Here is a 21,408-nt window from a genome sequence, read left to right on the forward strand (position 1 = left end):
TAAGAGAAAATCTGTAATTTCCTTTATATTTACCTGATTCATGTTTCACTACACGTCTCAATGCTCCGAAACAGGAAGACAGCTCCGCCAATCCACATCATGATACAGGAAATACAGTTTTACTGCCCCACAATGCCTCCCACTGCCGGACCACATCACCCAGACGTTACTAGATCACCACGCTACTTAGTATCACAGCAATGGATCATTAATTGTAGCTGTGATGCCACGGGTTCACGATCTGCCGTCCCATCTACCATGTTGGTTTGGCTTTGGCTGAGTCATTGGCGTGTGTAGTCAATTGATAAATTGGTATAACACTTTCTGGCATTGTGTCTGATTTATTGTTGGGTTATTCCTTCATTTTTGTATTAAATTTGCTGGGTATATGTATCTATTTCAAGAATATATTATTACTGGTATTATTTAGGGAATATTAAAACTATAGACTCCCAACCTTCGCTTCATTCATTATCTAGGCGCCAATTATGAGTGTATCAACGTATAAGTGAAGGAACGTATTCTCAAAAGGTATCGCTCTTTTATCCCAACTACTTTCTACAGGATCTAGTGAAGTTGTTGGGGCTCTGAAGTCCGTTTACATAGTTTTAGATGTATTTTATCTAGTATTCTGTAGCATTAAGGAGAGAGAGAGAGAGAGAGAGAGAGAGAGAGAGAGAGAGAGAGAGAGAGAGAGAGAGAGAGAAACTTTTCAAAATCCAAGTAATAATCTTTAACCCCTTCAGTACTAAAACACATTTTTATCTTGAGATTACTGTACGATTAGAGTCATTAGACCATTCTATTGACATTAGAAAGAGTCTGTGGAGGACAAAAGGTTAATGGCCACAGTCTTCACTCTTTTAATCTCCCACTGAAGTTTTTGAAGCTGTATAAAATCACCAGATAGTAAGCAGAAGGAATATGAAAACGCGTCATGGTATTTAATGGGTAAAAGCTTTTGAAATTGGTTCTTATGAGAGTCCATACAGTTTCAGAACTAATAAGGACTTCTATAATACAATCATTATATACAGCGGCTAGTCGATTCGGGAAAATTTAGAACAAAATTTTAGAAGTGTGAAAGTGGCTCGGGAAAAAAAAAATAAATAAAATAAAAATAGATAAATAAATAGAATACATAAATACAGAAATGAAATGATAAAAACTTCTAAGTGAAAATTAAACATAATAACACATTTAAATACCCGATCATTTTCTCGTTTTCTTATTTGGTAATGCTCTTGCTTATCACACAAATTCAAATACGCATATCCTACCATACAATCAAACCATATCGTAAATGAATGGGCAGTGTATGGCTCACACCTCACGCCCCTCACCCCCTATCACACTCAACCCGTCAGCCTCACCTTGAACTGCAGAGGCGCGTCGTGGGCGGTGTAGGCGGGGCCCCAGCACTCGTCCGTCACCACGCCTTGGTCTGGACTGGCGGTGGGTGGGCGGTGGGCCGGGGTGTGGCGGGCTGGGGGCGTTAGTGATCTCTCCTCGCTACCCTCTGACCCAGCTTCGCTCTTGTGACGTCCTCGCCGGCTCTCCTTCGCCCCTCCTGAAAGTGAAAACACGGGAGAGAATATTATTTTATTTTATTCATAATACATACACCCAAAGAATGAAAGAATAATAGATAAATAACAAATAGAACCCAGTATGACAATGAACAGGACTATTTTTAACCCCTTCATTACTGGGACGCATTTTCACCACGAGTTTTGAATATGATTAGACGATTTTATTGACATTAGGAAGGGTCTATGAGGTCAGAAGATTAATGGCCACAGTCTTCAACATCGTAATCTTCACATGAGTTTCTGAAGCTGCATAAAATCGCCAAATGGTAAGCAGAAGCACAGCACTGAAGTGGTTAAGAGGGATAAGTAATGGAAAATGGGGTATGGTGAAGTAGTGGTGAGGTGAGGTGTAGCGTGCTGGTCCCTTACCTGACATGCCACTGTCCGTGTCCGTGCTGGCAACATCGTGACTCACTTCTATGGTCACTTCGTCAGGCCGCTTCCCTTCACACGACTCCAGCACCTGCAACACACGCACATGCAGTCAAACACGCACACGTAGTCAGACATGCATAGACACAGACACTCACATAGTTAGCCCCCTCACTCACACACAACACACACACACACACACACACACACACACACACACACACACACACACACACACACACACACACACACACACACACACACACACACACAAATATTATACGTAATATTAAAGGAAACATGATGATTTGGATATAAAAAAAACAACATTACAAACATAATTCCAATACAAGTATATAAATGCACACTCAGTTCTCTCTCTCTCTCTCTCTCTCTCTCTCTCTCTCTCTCTTTCTGGAAAAAGTGAAGTCGGCATTCCCTGCCCCATCACGTGAATCACAGGCGGCGTGGGAGGCGACGGCAGGGAGGCTGAAATGACAAAGCTAATTGTTGGAAGAAAGGAAACCTGCTTGTAAAACTTTGCGTGCTAAATGACACTGTGTCCATCTCGTCCATCTCACTTACTCACTCTCTCTCTCTCTCTCTCTCTCTCTCTCTCTCTCTCTCTCTCTCTCTCTCTCTCTCTCTCTCTCTCTCTCTCTCTCTCTCTCTCTCTCTCTCTCTCTGTCGTGTAACATCTTCCAGGAAATAAAGTCACGCGGTGGTTTATAAAATTGAGCCTTGTCAGAATTCACACACTTAATTTTTCCCACCGTCACGTCACACCACCTCTCAATTCTCTCTCCCTCCCTCTCTCTCTCTCTCTCTCTCTCTCTCTCTCTCTCTCTCTCTCTCTCTCTCTCTCTCTCTCTCTCTCTCTCTCTCTCTCTCTCTCTCTCTCTCTCTTTCTGGAAAACGTCTTTACGCAACGGGGAAATTTCAGGTAAATGTTCCGACTTTATTAGTTTTCCTAATGCTGGCGAGATGAAAAATAAAAAAAAGTTCATCTGCATTTTCATTTAGTTTCTTTTTAACTTCACTAACTTTGTCACGAAAATTTGTACGTGGAATTCATGTTTATTTATTCGTTTATTTCTTCAATCTCAAGCACAAGGAAAGGAAGAGAAAGAACAGAAAAATCAGGAAAGGACAAAAGAAGAGAAAGATGAGAAAGGCAAGACTTGAGACGAAAGGAACGAAAAGAAAAATGAAGATAGAAAAAAACGATGGGAGTTTTTTCTTTCAACCATACAGACACGATAAGAGAAGAAAGAAAAGAACGATAAGAGGGAAAGAAGAAAAGATAAGGAGGCCAAGACTATAGACCCGAAAGGAAAGAGAGGCAGAAAGAGGATATAAATAGAAAGAAGTTGCTTCAAACTATAGACACAAGGAAAGAGGAGAAAAAATATAGAAAAAAGAGGGAAAAGGATGAGGACAAAACTGAAGAGAAATAAAACTAGGAAAATATAGAAAGTAAGAGATTTTAATCATAACCACGAGGAAAGACAAGAAAAAACAGCAACAAAAAAGGACGGAAAGGCAGTTAAAGAGAAGGAAGATAGATATAAAGAGAAAGAAAACGAGAGGGAGGGAGAACAGATAAAGAAGTAAGAGCTATAGAAAGTAAGGTACAAGTTCTTGATATTACGATGGGCGTCATGTATCACTACAAATATAACAACTATCTTTACCTTCATTTGCGATCAGTTACAGACACGCGGGAAGGAAGCAATGTTATGGAGGTGGAGGTGTAATGTAGAAAAAAATAAATGACTTTCAAATGACGTCTGGAGAATCATATTACATCAGAGGATAAAGGAGAAGGAGGAGGGAGAGAAGGAGGAGGAGGATGAAGAGGAGGAGGAAGAGGAGGAGGAGGAGGAGGAGGAGGAGGAGGAGGAGGAGGAGGAGGAGGAGGAGGAGAGGAGGAGGAAGAGAAGGAAGGAGAAGAAGAGGAGGAAGGAGAGGAGGAGGAGGAGGAAGGGGAGAAGGAGGAGGAGGAGGAAGGGATGATGATGATGATGATGATGATGATGATGATGATGATGATGATGATGATGATGATGATGATGATGATGATGAGGAGGAGGAGGAGGAGGAGGAGGAGGAGGAGGAGGAGGAGGAGGAGAATGTCTTGAAGTCACACCACTGGAAAGAACAGAAAGGTAGGAGAAGGCGAAGGAAAACACTAAAGATAAGGAGAAAGAGGAGGAAGATGATGAAAATAGCTAGTTATTATTACCGTCATTATCATCATTATTATCACTATCATTATCAGGAAGGACACCAAGCACCAATGGAAACTCAGTAATCAATCCAGTCCTTCAGTACACCACCAACACTGTGACGTCATAGTGTTATCATAAATTATCCCATAGGTAATACAAAGGAGGCGTTATTAACTATGTATAGCTAGATCTCTCTCTCTCTCTCTCTCTCTCTCTCTCTCTCTCTGAAATTCCAGACCGTTTATTTGTAGATTCTTTTGCTTTAAATTAGAACTATACTCTTTTTTTAATTTTTGCTATTCATTTTTACTCAGTTGGTATTTTTTTTGTGTAGTTTTATAAATCAGCGCCATATGACCTTAGTTGTTGAGGCGCCAGGCAAATCAATATTTAATCACTCTCTCTCTCTCTCTCTCTCTCTCTCTCTCTCTCTCTCTGATGAACAGCTGGGAAGGCTTATAACAGTCAGGCCACGTAAAAATACACCAGACATTCACATTACGAAACCAAGCGTCTCTCTCATAGCAAACCACTAAATACACACGAATAAACAAGAAAGATATGTAGAGAGAATTTAACCTTACCCACACCTTCCCTATTCCTTCCCTATGTAAGCAGAATCACCATCACCACCACCACCGCCGCCGCCGCCACAACAATCACCACCACCACAGCCGCCTAACACACTGCCATGGCTAAAGTGTTCCCAGGTGAGCTGCATATGATGGGTTTCCTTCCTCTTCCTCCCCGCCGCCCCCTGACCCCTGCTGTGCTCTCCGGTAAGGATCATTAAGGGGCGTTTCTCACTCGTCTCCCCATCTATCCCCCCCATCCCTCCCTCCAGTGACACACATCCATACATGCTCCAGTACTTGTGTCACTCGGTCACTGGAATTGTTGATCTTTCCTGGAGTGGTGAGTGGTGGTGAGTGGTGTCTGTCTGTCTGTCTGTCTGTCTGTCTGTCTGTCTGCCTGTCTGTCTGTCTCTATATCACTGTCCGTATCTTCATAATGTGGTACCGGTTTCATATGTGTGTATATATATATATATATATATATATATATATATATATATATATATATATATATATATATATATATATATATATATATATATACACACACACAGAGAGAGAGAGAGAGAGAGAGAGAGAGAGAGAGAGAGAGAGAGAGAGAGAGAGAGAGAGAGAGAGAGAGAGAGAGAGAGAGAACAAGATAAGTGACAACGAGACTCTTTAGTTAGGTAAGACACTTCTCCCTTGACACACCTGGCTTCTCTCTCTCTCTCTCTCTCTCTCTCTCTCTCTCTCTCTCTCTCTCTCTCTCTCATTGCAACTGAACACCTAACGAAATCAAATGAAATAAAACGAAGCAATATAGTGAAGAAAAAGACAAAGTGAAAGATAAATAAAGAAATTAAATAAATGAAAGTCAAGTCCAGTGTAAAGAAGTAAGAAGTAACTGGTAATGAATAAAGGATATGAAGAGAAACTACTGATAATCTTAGGGATAATGTCACCAAGAAAATAATGGAGGGACATTTACTTTCTCTATCTATCTATCTATCTATCTATCTATCTATTTGTCTATACGTATATCTATCTATCTCTCTGACATGACTCGGGAATAACAATAAACCACCTGTAACTTCCAAGATCAAGGTCAAGATTACTCATACCACTCCCTTCAGTACTGAGACGTATTTTTAACCTTAAGTTTTGGGGTGTGATTAGATGATTTTATTTACATTAGGAAGGATCTATGAAGGTCAGAAGATTAATGGCCTTTACTATTTCGATCCCCACACAAGTTTCTGAAGCTGTATAAAATCACCGAATACTAAGCAAAATGAATATGAAAGCTCGACATGGTACTGAAGGGGTTAAGACAGTGCGGGAGTTCCTGGAGAGACTGTGGTGTACTGGATGTAAAGACTAATGATGTGGTGGATTCTCTTCTACTTGTTCTCTTTGCTTTTCCCAGAGTAATATTCAGAAAATCTTGCATATAATTTCCTCATCGGACTAATAAAAACTAAGTTATCAAATTAAAACCAAAAACGAAAAAAAAACACTACAATTCTCAGTTTTTTTTTTTATCATTGGAAATGTGAGTACGTAGAAAGAACGACTAAAGGACAGACAAACGGTAAGCTAATTGTACCTTCAAGATCAAGACCAAGATCGCCCCCTACCTTGTTCAGTATTGCCGTGGCCAGGATGTCCTCGTACGTGTGGGAATTGAAATCTTCCACGGGGGTTTCTGGAGACATCGCCGGGTCGTAACTCTCCATCTGCGTGTTACGGGAAGGGGGTGGGATGAGGAGAGAGGGAGACGGAGATGTGGAGAGAGGGAAAGGGACAGAAAAGGGAAGGAAGATGAGATGAACAGAGGGAGGAAGAGGAAAAGGGAAAAGAGAAAGAGGAGGAAGAGAAAAGGGATAGAAGCAGAAGTAGGAAGAGAGAAAGAGGAGGGGAGATGGAAGAAGAGGAGAGTGAGGAGGAAGTGGCAGAGAAAGGGAGAGGGGAGAGAGGACCGGAGAGGAAGGGTAGGATAGAAGGGGGAAGGGGGGAAGGGGAAAGGGAAACAAGGAACAGGTTTTAAAATAATGGTAGTGAGTGGAGTTAATTATTATTATCATATTGGTAATTCCCCGGTTCCTTACAGCCTCTCTCTCTCTCTCTCTCTCTCTCTCTCTCTCTCTCTCTCTCTCTCTCTCTCTCTCTCTCTCTCTCTCTCTCTCTCTCTCTCTCTCTCTCCTGCTTTACTCCATCCATTCTTTATTTTATGTTCCTCCTCCTCCTCTTACTACTCATTTTCCTCTCACTCTCCATTCCCAAGGGCACATATAGAGTAAATTCTGATTCCTAATTTCAAGAGGCCTCTTCTTCTGAGGCGTGATTCTATCCCTAGAGATCGGGGGATGTGTATATACTTACGTCCAGCATGCAGCGCTTCACGCATTACCAAATTTGAGTGTGGCTGTCATGAAATGATGCTGGTTAAAATTTGCAGTCGTTTTAATAACTACTATATCTTCTCTGTATATAGAAATCCCGATCTTGATGATTCTATTTATGACTGTTTGCTAAATTCTATGGCATCTATTCAAGAATCAGACCCTAAAGCTTCCTTTGTTTTTGTTGGTGATGTTAATGCACATCATCAGGATTGGTTGAACTCCGTTTCTCAAACAAATCAACATGGTCGGGCTGCTCTAGATTTTAGTAACCTCACCGGTTGTGAGCAGATCGTTCATAGCCCAACTCACGTCTCGGGTAATTGCCTTGATCTTCTTTTACAGACGCCCCTCTGCAGTAACTTTGCAGGTCGTCCCTCCCCTTGGTAGCACAGACCACTCTGGCTTGTCTTTCAATATTCAAACTTCATTTCCTATTCCGGACGAGCCAATATCGCGGAAAGTATTTCTAAAGTCACGAGCCAATTGGACTGGTGTCATTGCCGATTTTAACAACATTGTATGGCGGGAAATTTTACATTCTGATAGTCCAATTGATTCCCTTAACAGTGTTTTACTTAACATTAGTGAAAGAAGAATTCCTTCTAAAATAATTCGAAGTCGTCGCAAGGACAGTGCCTGGTTTAATGATGACTGCAGGCGTGCTCAGCGTGGAAAACAGGTTGCTTATTGTGAATGGTCCCGACTGCGTTCACCTGAATCATGGGAAAATTACGTTCGTCTGCGTTTATTTGCCCAACGTACATATTCTAGCGCACAGGATGAGTACAATGAACACCTTAAAAATGTTCTGATTGGCACCTCCCAACCACACTCATGGTGGTCAGCTTTAAAGCAATCACTCTTTGGTGTGGACTCAAGTTTACCTCCTCTGTCATGTACTGACGGTTCAATCTGCCATAATTCTAAGGACAAAGCCAATCTTTTAGCTTCCGTTTTAACTCGAAACAAAGTGATGAAGAGTTTGATCTGCCGTCTTGTCCCCAGGACATTAAATTACACTCCATTGCCTTTAAGTCCTCCGAAATCTTAAGATATCTTAATGAGTTAGACTCATTCGGGGGTTGTGATCCTTTGGGTTTTCTGCCTCTTTTTTACAAAAAGATTGCTTCTCCTCTCGCTCCAAAATTGGCAGTTATTTTTAGAGCTCTTTTTCGTAAGGGTTCTTTTCCGGTATGCTGGCGTACTGCAAATGTTACCCCTATTCCAAAGGGATCTTCATCCTCCATTCACCCCGGTGACTATAGACCCATTTCCATAACCCCGGTGTTATCTAAGATTTTTGAGCGCCTGCTGGCCAAGCGTCTCAATCGTTTTTTAGATATTAATAATTTGTTGCCATCTAGTCAGTTTGGTTTTAGAAAAGGTCTCAGTACTTCTGATGCTCTCGTTTGCATAACGCACGACATGCAAGCTGCCCTTGATGCTGGTCATGAATCTAGAGTAATTTCACTTGATTTTAGTTCTGCATTTGATCGTGTTAATCATAGAGCCCTTTTATCGAAAGTTAGATCTCATGTAAAGTTGGTTTGTTACGCAAATGTAGGCGGATATATTCCTCTGATGATATTGTAAGAAATTGCTTTTACTCTTTCATACTGCCTCATTTTGAATATTGTCACTCTGTGTGGATCTCTGCAGCAGAGTCTCACTTAAAGCTTTTAGATAGAGCATTCAACCAGATTAAATTTCTTCTTCCTAATCTTGAGATTAATCTTCGGCATCGTCGTTTGGTTGGATCATTGTCCTATTTCTTCAAAATCATGTCTAATTCCAACCACCCGTTGCATTGTCATTTGCCTGCCCCTTCACTACCAGCACGTGCTACAAGACAATCCTTGATCATGAATGACCGTTCCTTGTCTGTGAATCGATGTAATACTTCACAATTTTCCCGGTGTTTTATCCCAGTATCTGCTAGACTCTGGAATACAATTCCCAACGAGATTGTTAATTCTAGTAACATTGAAGCATTTAAAAAACGTGTGAATACCTTTCTTCTCTCTGAACTCACTACCTCTTAGATCTCTACCAATCTTCCTATTCTGTTGTTCATTCCTGTTACTTCCTTTCACTTATCGGTGAGGTGCCGCCCACTGGGCCTTTGGGTTTATGCAGTTATGCTTTCCAGTGGGTCGCCTTCATTGACCTCATAATAATAATAATAAAAATAATAATGCCTCCTCTTCCTTCACCTTCTCCTCCTCCTCCTCCTCCTCCCACCCTTCCTCCTCCTCCTTCTCCTCCTCCTCCTCCTCCTCCTCCACCTCCTCCTCCTCCTCCTCCTCCTCCTCCTTCTCCTCCTCCTCCTCTTCTTTCTCCTCTCACGATTGCTATCCACTAACCGATCTTAATTTCAACTCATATCCTTTCACCTTCTATTCTATTATATGAACTCCTCCTCCTCCTCCTCCTCCTCCTCCTCCCGTTCCTCCTCCACATCCTCATTCTTTTTTTGCTTATCCTCTTCATTCTACTTATTTTCATTGTCCTCCTTCTCCTCTTCCTTATTCTACTCTCCTTCTCCTCATCCCCCTCCTACTCCTTGTCCATGTCCTCCTCCTCTTTCTCCTCCTCCTCCTCATTCTTCTTCTTTTCATTCTCCTTCTTCCTCTCCTCCTCTCCTCCTCCCCCCTCCTACTCCTTGTCCTTGTCCTTTTTCTTCTTTTTCTCCTCCTCCTCCTTCTCATTCTTCTTTTCAATCTCATTCTCATTTTCATTCTCCTTCTTACTGTCCTCCTACTTCTCCTCCTCTCCTTCTCCTCCTCCGTTTCTTTTTTTTTTCTTCTTCTCTTTCTCCTCTTCCTCCTCTTCTTTCCCCCACCCCCCTTCCTCCTCACCTGGCGCGGCAGAATCATGGCGTCGCGGAGAACCTGAGTGACACGGTCGGTCAAGTGGGTGTGGCGTGTTGTGGGCAGGTCTTCTGGGGGCAGCGGCTGGTCTGTGGGGGGTGAGGGAAGGAGGGCAGTGAGCAGGGGTTAGTAATATTTGTTTGTTGTTGTTGTTGTTGTTGTTGTTGTTGTTGTTGGCAGTGGTGGTGTGGTGTTGTTTCAAGGTTAATTTTCTTATTTTTCTATATTTTATTTCCTGTTTCTCTTTTTTTTCTTTTATATTTTCCTGTTCTTCCTCCTCCTCCTCCTCTTCCTCCTCCTCTTGTTTTTCATCTTCCTCCCCGTTTTCCTCATCTTGATTCTTTTTAATTCATTATAGTCATGAGTTTACAACAACAACAAACAAGAAGAATGATAGATATGAAGATGATGAAGATAATGATGATGATGATGATGATGATGATGATGATGATAATGATGATGAATAAGAATAGTAAGATAAGCATGCATAACAACATATTATCAACATTACTACTACTACTACTACCACTACTACTACTACTACTACTACTACTACTACTACTACTACTACTACTACTACTACTACTACTACTACTACACTGCTACTACTACTACTACTACTACTACTACTACTACTACTACTACTACTGCCTACCACACTGCCACCACCACCACTACTACTACTGCCACCACCACCACCACTACTACTACTACTACTACTACTACTACTACTACTACTACTACTACTACTACTACTACTACTACTACTACTACTACTACTACTACTACTACTACTACTACTACTACTACTACTACTACTACTACTACTACTTCTCACATTCTTAGACCAGCTTTAACATTCCTTAATCAAAACAAATGAACTTCAACTACTCACTTTAAATGCCACTGCACATCCAGGCAACAAAAAAACGTGCTTGTCATACCTGTCCAGCCTCCATCCATACACACACACACACACACACACACACACACACACACACACACACACATTCCTGTTCTCTGTCTACTTTGAATTCTATCTGTTCTTCATACGTGGTCTTTTATATCATGTACTTGTTCTTTTATTTTTTACAGATACAGACAGACAGACAGACAGACAGATAGAAAACTCATTCCCAACACACGTCTTTTTATCATAGTTTTTTTTTTTTTTTCGCTGTTCAGCTTCCGCCCATTAGTGGTGCAGGCAATTTTATTTATAGTGGTACCCATATTAGGGCGCATATCACCCCCGAAGCTCATCTTGGGTGTAACCACCTAGAACCTGGGCATCATGGTGACATGTAGGTAACTTTAAACCACTCGACAAATGGCAAAGTGTTTAAGGCTGTACGTGGTGGGATTCGAACCTACGCGTGGACGTCTGCCCGATCCCACGCTGACCACCTTATCCACTACGCCACCGCCTCCCTTAAAGAAACAAGCAAATTTCAATCTCAATCTCTCTCTCTCTCTCTCTCTCTCTCTCTCTCTCTCTCTCTCTCTCTCTCTCTCTCTCTCTCTCTCTCATGCTTCCTGATGAACACTTATTAGATTCTCACAAACCTAGCAACTTTTTAGATCTCTTCCCCTTCCACCCCTCTGCCTCGACCCCTCGACCTAGTTCATCCTGTCTGACTCGTCCACCTTGATCGCCACCGTTAAAAAAGTAATGCCTGCCTCGTTCATCCTGTCGTGCCTGATTCGGTTGCTCTTATACACCTCTCTCCCAGTACAGCTCCGGGCAGTACACTTGTTTAGCCTTGTTCATCCTGTCCATTATATAAACACCCCTGTGGCAATGGTGTAACCTAGTTCGTTGGTTCACATTGGCATAGCGTAGATCATACTGTGACATAGTTTTAGCCGGTTAAGCCAGTTTATCTAGTTTATCCAGTTGGAGAGTTAAACTTAGTTCCATACGTCCCTGGTTGTGGCTTATATAACGTAATGTCACTCAGCGCCAAGGTCTACTGGGCAAAAACGACGTAGTAGGCATGGTAATGAGTGTTAAGTAGCGGTGTGGTGATAGTCTGGCCTATTCCCTCAAGTACTCCATCACTTAACGTTATCATATATAGTTCACTTCTCTTTTCATTTCTTTTAGTCTTTATTATTTCGAAGTCTGTCTTTCTTTCTCAATTACCATCATTCATTTGCCTATTTATTTATTCTCCTTTAAAAGGCAAGTCGCGAGTCGTCACTTTGTAATCCTGTAACTCCACAACTAATCCAGACTCAAGCCAGCCCAGTGGGTGTGTGTTCCTTGCCACACTCCTTGTATGTTGGCTTTCCAGTCTATGCATCCTCTCGTGACAGTCTATTTGTCTCTCTTGGCTCTCTACCTTGTTGTTTGTTTATCCTTTGTAGTGTCTTTCTGCCTACCTTATTTCTGTTTGTCTATCTAACGTTTTGTCTATCTGTACCTTATTTCTGTTTGGTTACCTTATGTCTATCTACCTGTCTGTTTTTTGTCTATGTTGCGTTTGTTTGTCTTTTTACCTCAATTGTGTCTGTCTCTGCATATCTATGATAGCATATATCCCCTTTTTTTTTTTTTACGATTTGTGAGTCTTATGGTTTGAAACTGGTAAACATTTTTGTTCTCTTTTTATAGCTATTATTTTTCTTAACCGGATCTTGATATGTAAGCGCATTCAGGTTTATGTTTCCAAATGTGCATATCATTATTACATTACACAAGCTTTAAGAAACGAATCCCAACATTTGATATAATTTAATGTTTTCACTGCGATACAAAACAATTTAAAGACAGAATCTTTATAAGCATCTACGATAAGAGAATACTGACTGAAAGAATAGAATTTGCAGTTTTTACACAGTTTGAAGATTGGAGGCGGGGTGTAGAGAAGTAAAGATGTCTCAGAGTGATAAGTAATAGAGGAAAGATGTACCAAATAGCGGCCTGAGAGTTGAGTAGACATGTAAGGTTCTCTCAACATTCTATTGAAAATTAAAAGGAAGGGTTGCCACGATTCAACAAGTCTACGGGTGATAAGTCCCAAATTCCATATAGACTAATAAGAAATATTGCATATTTTCATTCATCGACGCCCAAGAGATTCATTTTATCTCTCTTATTTTATTTTATCTATCTTTTACCACATTCCCCTAAGGATAAGGAAAATTAATCCCATATTTCACCAAGGCAACTGAGAAGAATTTAAGGATCGTCCTGATTTTTCTTGCCTCTCTTCATTAAGTCTACGGGGAAGCCTTGTCACATTTCACTATGTCTATGGAAATGGCACTTCAATTTTCAATACATGTCTAAACAGAACAAGTCCAAAATTTCACTAAAAGTTGTGTATTGCTGCGTAGCATTAGTGGGGATATGCATGAAGTACTTGCCATTTATGCTGTTCATTGTATCCTTGTATTACTAATTCATCCTATTTCATCCTGCCTCACTGCTTTATTCTTGTCCATCCTTTTCCAGTTTCAAGCCTTGTTCATCTTTTCCATACTGTTTAGACAATTCAATCTATTCCACTCTTCTACTTCTTCATTTGCTTTTCTATTTTTTTTACTTCTTTACTTTTTTCTGTTCTATTTCTTCATCTTCATTGACATCATCATTGTTCATTTCCTTTGTACAGCTTAACTTAAGTTCATCATATTTCATTACCTTTACCATCTTAGACCATCCTATCCAATTATTCTAGCCTATTTCATCCTGTCACATTGTTTCAGCTTAGTGTATATTATCCTATTATTTAGCCAAATTCATCCTATTTCAATGCTTAACCCTCATTCTATCATATTACATCTATGCTGGAATTCGCCACATTGTCTTATATTCTCTCTCTCTCTCTCTCTCTCTCTCTCTCTCTCTCTCTCTCTCTCTCTCTCTCTGTGGGACACTTACTAAGAATGGACATCTGCAGGGAGTAGGACAGCTTGGCAATGGTGGTGCTGAGGGCAGCGTGGTGTGTGCTGAACAGCCGCCGCTCTGTAACATGCAATGCTGCGTGCTATTATATGCTGCCATCATGCACTAAACACTTACGGACTACTAATGCTGCTGCCAATCTACTACGGGATACATGCTGACGGTGGTGGTGATGTTAATGATGGTGATGGTGGTGATGATATTCATAGATGCTAACAACAATAGTGCTAATATTAATGATGATAATAATAATAATAATAATAATAATAATAATAATAATAATAATAATAATAATAATAATAATAATAATAATAATAATAATAATAATAATAATAATAATAATAATGATAATGAGAGAGAGAGAGAGAGAGAGAGAGAGAGAGAGAGAGAGAGAGAGAGAGAGAGAGAGAGAGAGAGAGAGAGAGAGAGAGAGAGAGAGAGAGAGAGAGAGAGAGAGAAAGGAAAAAAACAAAACTATTAGTAACACAACTGGTAGAATAAAGACAAAAACAATATCAACAAAAACAAAATAAAAGAACAACGAAAACAACGAAAAAACAGTAAAGCGAAAACATTGGGCAGGGCAACAAAAGAGCATCGTGTAGCCAGCCAGACATCGTTGCCACACCACGGAGACACCCTCATCGTACCGCTGGAATGCATTAACCTACGTAAATCAATAACAAATTTCTGTCAGGGGTGAGTAAAGGTACGTGTGTTAGTATAGCAACAGTGCTGACAGGTTGGCAACACTGCGAGTAACACTAAATAACATAGCCTATATTTAACACTGAGCCATGCAAATATACTATAAAACAGCCATGCGTAAATGGAAGTCTTGGATACTACAGTTATTTCTCCGTGGAAGGTTAGGTATTTATTTATTTATGCTGCATCATACGTCAGGCAAACTTAGAGGCGTCTTGCAAAAAAAGGGAAAAAGTATCGTACTCCAGTAAACTCAAAGCGTGCTCTCCTAAAGTATCATTTTTAAATCCTCCCAACATTCATTAACCTGTCATTCACCTGTTCACCGTGCATCACACCCTTGGCAAGCTTTCACGGGTCGAACACAAACAGGAAAAAGTATCGTACAGTGGTAAACAAAACATAAAAAAAAAAAAAAAGAAACATGCTCATCCAACATGCATTACCTTACTCCTCTGACGCATTTTTTTTCTTGACATACATCCACTTTAAATCATACGCCAGGCAACCCTTCAGATATCCAATGCAACAGGAAAAAGCGTCGTACTACAATAATTTCCATAAGCTAATCTTTTCAAGTAATTTTGAAACGCTTTGTTCTTTTTGTAATTACTTTCAAGGGCCACAGAGATGAATAATTCTATCCTGATTCTCTTTCCACCTATGTTATTAAACAACCATTAAAATCACGAAATCACCCTTGAAATTTCCTAACAACTCCCACTGCAGGTTATCATAGAAGCGAAATCTTGGTCAAACTGTCACTACCATCATAAAAACACCCATGAAAACCACCAATACCTTCCACTACACCCGCTGAGCAATACAAAACCCATAACAAACAATCATTAATCCTAAAACCACCCTTGAAAACTCCCACCAACTCCCACAAGAACCTGTTAATAGTATTAAAGAAATGACACCCAGACACTTGAGAACCTGATCCTCCCTAACATCTATTTGATTAACTCCAGCGAGGGGGCCCAGAGGCAGTTCTCACGGCGCCACCTGGGGAGTTGGCGGAAATAGAGAATTATCAGGCGTACAGTGTTGGCGGCGGAACTTGAAACCCCCCAGTAGGACGAGAAAAAGCCAAGCAAAAAGAGGGAAAGGCAGCCGAGTGAGACGGTACCAAGGTGACGGGAACCATATCAGAGAGAGAGAGAGAGAGAGAGAGAGAGAGAGAGAGAGAGAGAGAGAGAGAGAGAGAGAGAGAGAGAGAGAGATTAAAGGTCAGCGCATAAGCCATTTGAAAAAATAATCTAGAGACGAAAAGAAAACGAAAACAGAAAGAGAAAAAGAACAAAGAAAATAAGGATAAAAGGAGGAAGAAGAGGTGGAGGGCAATGATAAGAAGTAAGAAGAGGAAGAGAAGCGTGGGTGAGGAGGGGTGGAGGAAAGAGAAGGATGGAAACCAAGTTGGGGAAGAGGAAAAAAGGAAGTAAAGGAGTGAATGAAGAAAGAATAAGAACAAAATGATAAGAGTAAGAAAGAGCAATGAGAATATGAAACAGGAAAAAGTGGATAAAGGATGCTGGAGGCGGAGGAGGAAGAGGAGGAGGAAGAGGAGGAGGAGGATTACATAGAATTACCAAGGATTACAAAGAACAATAAAGCTACTGGTTCTTCCTAGAAAAAGGGAGAAGAAAAGAAGAAAAAAATAATAATAATAATAATAATAATAATAATAATAATAATAATAATAATAATAATAATAATAATAATAATAATAATAATAATAAGAAGAAGAAGAAGAAAAGAAAAGAAAAGAAAAGAAGAAAAAGAAAAGAAGAAAAAGAAAAGAAAAGAATAATAATAATAATAATAATAATAATAATAATAATAATAATAATAATAATAATAATAATAATAATAATAATAATAAGAAGAAGAAGAAGAGAACACAAGAAAAGGAAAAAGGAGGGAAAAAAGCTGAGAAAATGTTTAAGTCAAAGGAAGAGGAAGAGAAGGACAAGAGAAAAGAAGGTGAAAAAATGAGAGTGGAAAACCGAAGAGGAGGAGGAAGAGGAAAAGCAGGAGGAGGAGGAGGAGGAGGAGGAGGAGGAGGAGGAGGAGGAGGAGGAAAGCGCGCAAGGCCACACACCTCATCACCGCCACAATTAGACAGACAAAACCCTCCACCCACGACACTTCTCCGCCCAACGCCCTGACACGCCCACGCCCACCCCTAATCTCTCTCTCTCGCTCTCTCTCTCTCTCTCTCTCTCTCTCTCTCTCTCTCTCACCACCCTCACCATGGCAGTAGCAGTAGTAGTTAAGAAGCAGCTCCCACTTGGCCTGCTCAGATATCTTGCTAATATCCTCGGGGGCAGCTTGGAAAGAAAATGGTTCAGTTTACTTACCTGCCTGCTTAACCGCTCTCCCCCTTCAGTACCAGGACGCGTTTCCATATTCCTTCTGATAACTATTTGGTGATTTTACACAGCCTCAGGAATTCATGTAGGGGATTAAAATAGTGAAGACTGTGACCATTAATCTTCTGACCTCCATACACCCTTGCTAATGTCAATAAAATGATCTTATCGTACACAAAACTCCAGTTAGAAATGCGTCCCAGTACTGAAGGGGTTAACAGTCACGCCTACCTATCCATTTACTATCCGAATCTAACGTAACCATTTATTCACTTACTTTGAAGCAATATTGACAGAGTGGGAAGCATGGTAGTATATAAAAGTGATTTATTGTTGAGAAAATGCTTAGTTTTTGTTTATCTACAGCTTTAATAGACACGCCTACCTATCCTTTTATTACTTACCAATCTAACCCAACGCATTTACTTATTCATTTACTCTGAAGCAATATTGACTAAATGATAAGTATGGTATATAAAGGCGAGTTATTTTTGAGAGAATAAAGAGCTTTTACTTATTTACATCTTTAATAACCTAACCTAACGTAACTACTTATTCACTTTCTTTGAAGCAATATTGACAGAGTGATAAGCATGGTAGTGTATAAGAGTGAGTTATTGTTGAGAAAATGAAGAGTTTTTACTTATCTACATCTCTGATAGACACGCCTACCCATCCATTTACCACTTAATTACTCATCTAAACTGCCATAACCACTTATTCACTCACATTCAAGCAATACTGACAAAATGATAAGCGTAGTAGTGTAAAAAATTGAGTTAATGTTAATAAGATTGAAAAAAAAAACAAGGAATTTATGACTCAAGTTCATATTTGATTCGTATTTACTGAATTGTTCACTAATTTACAGTCGATATTGGGAAATCATGTTACGTTGTAGTGTATGAAAAGTTTGTAAAGGTTGATGAGACTTTAAAAGGATAAGGAAAACAAGGGAAATTTACGTCCATGTTTGTCTATTACTAATTTATTTGCTTACTAACTTAGTATGATACCGAGGAAATGATACTCCATGTAGTGCATGTTGAAAGGTAAATGTTAAAAAGGTTGAAAAGAAAATGAAAAGCACAGGAGATTCAAGACCAATACCAGTCCATTCTTTACTTATTTCCTCATTTACTCAGTCACTTACTTACTTCGTACTTACTGTCGATACTGAACAAATTAATACTACGGTAGTGAATAAGAATTGGGTAAATGGTAGAATTAAACAAATGAGAGATTACACAAAGAATTTACGACTAAACTTCATATTTACCCACTACTTACATAATTACTTACACACTTACCATTGGTGCTGAAAAACCGATAAATGATGCTTAAAACGTAGTCGAATATTGATAAAAGTTGAGAAAGGAACAGAAGAACACAAGGACTTAACAACGTGGCTCCATATTTGTCCACGTCTCAATTAGAGTCAATGCCAAGTGAAAAATGATACGGTAAAAAGATTAACGTAAGATTGAATTGGTTCTGCTTTTTTTTCCCCTCTCCCTTCCTTCTTGGGAGACGCAATTACCAGGCTCTTTTTCTTTTTTCCCTTTTTCTTTGGCTGAATTTGCCCTTGGCCTTGGTCTTCCTCATTTGTACATAAAGGAAAAATAATAACAATAAGGCATAAGACGCAAGAGAAATCAAAGAAATATGATAACAATAAGGCATAAGACGCAAGAGAAATCAAAGAAATATAATAAGAATAAGGCATAAGACGAAAGAAAAATAAAGGAAATATCATAATAATAAAACGTAGGACGAAAGGAAAGTAGTGATGTATATAAGTTAACGAAATATTTCTTACGCAAGAGAGGAAAAGGAAATGAAGTGATAAATACATGAACACTTATAAGGGATGATGAAATACTGTTTAAAAAAGAGATGAGAGGAAACTGAAGTAATAAATGTCGTGAGGTGTGTTCGATAAATAACGAAAATACCGGTTAGATGAGAAGAGTGACTTGACGAGGGTAAGAAATGCAACAAGATTAAACAAAATACTGCTGACGTAAGGGAGAAGAAAGAAAGGAGTGATAAATGCCACAAGAATTATAAAAGGGAACGAAATATTTTTTACATAAGAGAAAAGAGGAAACTCATATGAAAAATACCTAAAAAAAAATACATATATAAGATGATGAAATGATGTGAAAATAAGAAAGTAGATATAAGTAATGAATAATAATAAATGTAAATTCAAAGTAACAAAATTAAGGTTAGATGAGAAAAGGAGACGAGACTCAAGTGATAAATACAAGTATAAGCAAAATACCACTTGCACATTAAAAGTGAAAGGAAGTGAGGTAATGAATAGTGTAAATATTCAAATTAAAAACATTACAGAATATTGAGAAGCTGAAACAGTGGTACGACTTTTTAATCTAATGCAGTTCTCAGGTACAAGTTAAGGATGTTTTTTTTTTTTAAAGAATAACTCACACCTACATAACCCAACTTTACAATATTTCATTCAGCCAACCAATTTGAATTATCCTGACTTACCTACCAGTACCCAGCACCGTTACCTTTCTTGTATAAACCTAATTAATTAACACGACTTATCTACCTAGCCAACGTTTCTATTCTCATACAAACCTCTTTCATTAACCTTCCTTTTACTTAACCAATCAACTCGACGCAAGCCAAACCTAAACTTTAATATAGGTGTTACGTTCCACAATCTCTAACCTTCCCCCAATCTAAACCTAACCTGACCTAAGGTAAGTGAGATGTAACTTTCCACCTTAACCTGACTCACCCAGCCCAACTTACGCTAACCTTGAGTCTTGTGCAAGGTTCAAGTCTCACTACCTCCTGACCCCATCCAACCCTACGCGAACTAACCTAACCTAACCAAAGCAAAGTGACACGGTGTATTTCGGTCATCCACAGTACCAAATCCACCTTAGACTAATCTTGGTGACTCTTGAGTATGGTGTAAGACTTATGGAGACCTGAATATGAGTGAGACCTTGAAAGATTTTGAAAGTTCCGAGGTGAGAAGTGAGAGAAATGAGAGAGAGAGAGAGAGAGAGAGAGAGAGAGAGAGAGAGAGAGAGAGAGAGAGAGAGAGAGAGAGAGAGAGAGAGAGAGAGAGAGAGAGAGAGAGAGAGAGAGAGAGAGAGAGAGAGAGAGAGAAATAGAAATTGCATCATGTAGCTAATTTTCTTCCAGTAATTGCACTCATTTCCAGACATTCCAGGTTACCCTCTCTCTCTCTCTCTCTCTCTCTCTCTCTCTCTCTCTCTCTCTCTCTCTCTCTCTCTCTCTCTCTCTCTCTCTCCTCCTCCTCCTCCTCCTCCTCCTCCTCCTCCTCCTCCTCCTCCTCCTCCTCCTCACTCACCCCATCATCCTCCTCCATTCCATCTCCATTTCTTCTCTCTCCCTCAGTCTTCCTCCTTCCTCTCTTCTCATCCATCTCCTCTCTCCTCCCTGTTTCTATATTCTTTTTCCTTCCATCATCTAATTTCTCTTCTATCACCTCTCTTTTTCTTTTCCTCCTCATTTACTGCATTCTTTTCTCTTCTTTTCTCTTTTTTCTCTTACTTCTTCCCATTCACTATTTTTTTCTTCTTTTGTTTCTATCTACGTTTCTTTCCCCTGTTCTCTTTCTTCCATCTTTCTCCCCTTTCACAGTTTTGTTTTTACCATTTTTTTCATTCTCCCATTATCCAATATTCCCCTTTTTTTCTCCCCTTTCCCTCTCTACCCTCCCTCTATTCCTCATTCCACCATTACCCCAAACATACCACTCACCTCCACTCCCTCCACCACTTCCTTCCTCCACCACTTCCCCCTCTCTGGCCTTTGAAAATGAGCACAAACTTACCATTTCACAACTCTCCCCCTTCACCATCACTTCCCTCACGCCCTACCCACCCAATGCTTCTCAACAGCCTTAGGTACTCACGAAGGGGATGGGCGGCGGTGGGCGAGGCACTGACAGAATCTAGAGGCCCTCCAACTTGCCCCTCCACCAAAGCTTCTATGTGGGAGCGGACGCCAGCCTCCACCTCCTTGCACTCTGTAGGTGGAAGAGGAGTGTGTAGAGTGAATGGAGGAAGTGGACTAGTTCAAGATAGCATAAAAATAGTGAAAAATAGGTACTCATCAGTAGGAAATAGTGAGAAATGGTAGTGGATAGTGACAAGATAGTAACGAATAGGGACAAAATAGATCAGAATAGCGACAGTTTAGAGAAAATAGTGGTGAAATAGATAAGATAGTGAAGGAGGGAGTGGAAAGGTGGGTGAAAAGATTGGAAAAGTAGTAGTGGGTGAATGTGTGGATGAAGAGGGTGTAAGAGTATGAGTAAATGGATGAGTGGAAGAAGAGAGTGAGTTAAATGGTGGAGGAAAACGTGAAATTGA

General features: G+C 40.0%; 1 protein-coding gene across 1 annotated transcript in view; it reads right to left on the minus strand.

The window, feature by feature from the left end:
• The window catches only part of LOC123507270, a 56,607-nt gene that overhangs the window by 24,584 nt on the left and 10,615 nt on the right, over window positions 1–21,408 (minus strand). The window contains 6 exon segments of the mRNA XM_045260043.1: window positions 1,374–1,570; window positions 1,962–2,055; window positions 6,390–6,488; window positions 10,016–10,116; window positions 13,917–14,000; window positions 20,949–21,110. Coding sequence (XP_045115978.1) covers window positions 1,374–1,570; window positions 1,962–2,055; window positions 6,390–6,488; window positions 10,016–10,116; window positions 13,917–14,000; window positions 20,949–21,110 — 737 coding nt within the window.

This window comes from Portunus trituberculatus, chromosome 21, assembly GCF_017591435.1.
Source record: "Portunus trituberculatus isolate SZX2019 chromosome 21, ASM1759143v1, whole genome shotgun sequence".
Taxonomy (NCBI): Eukaryota; Metazoa; Arthropoda; class Malacostraca; order Decapoda; family Portunidae; genus Portunus; species Portunus trituberculatus.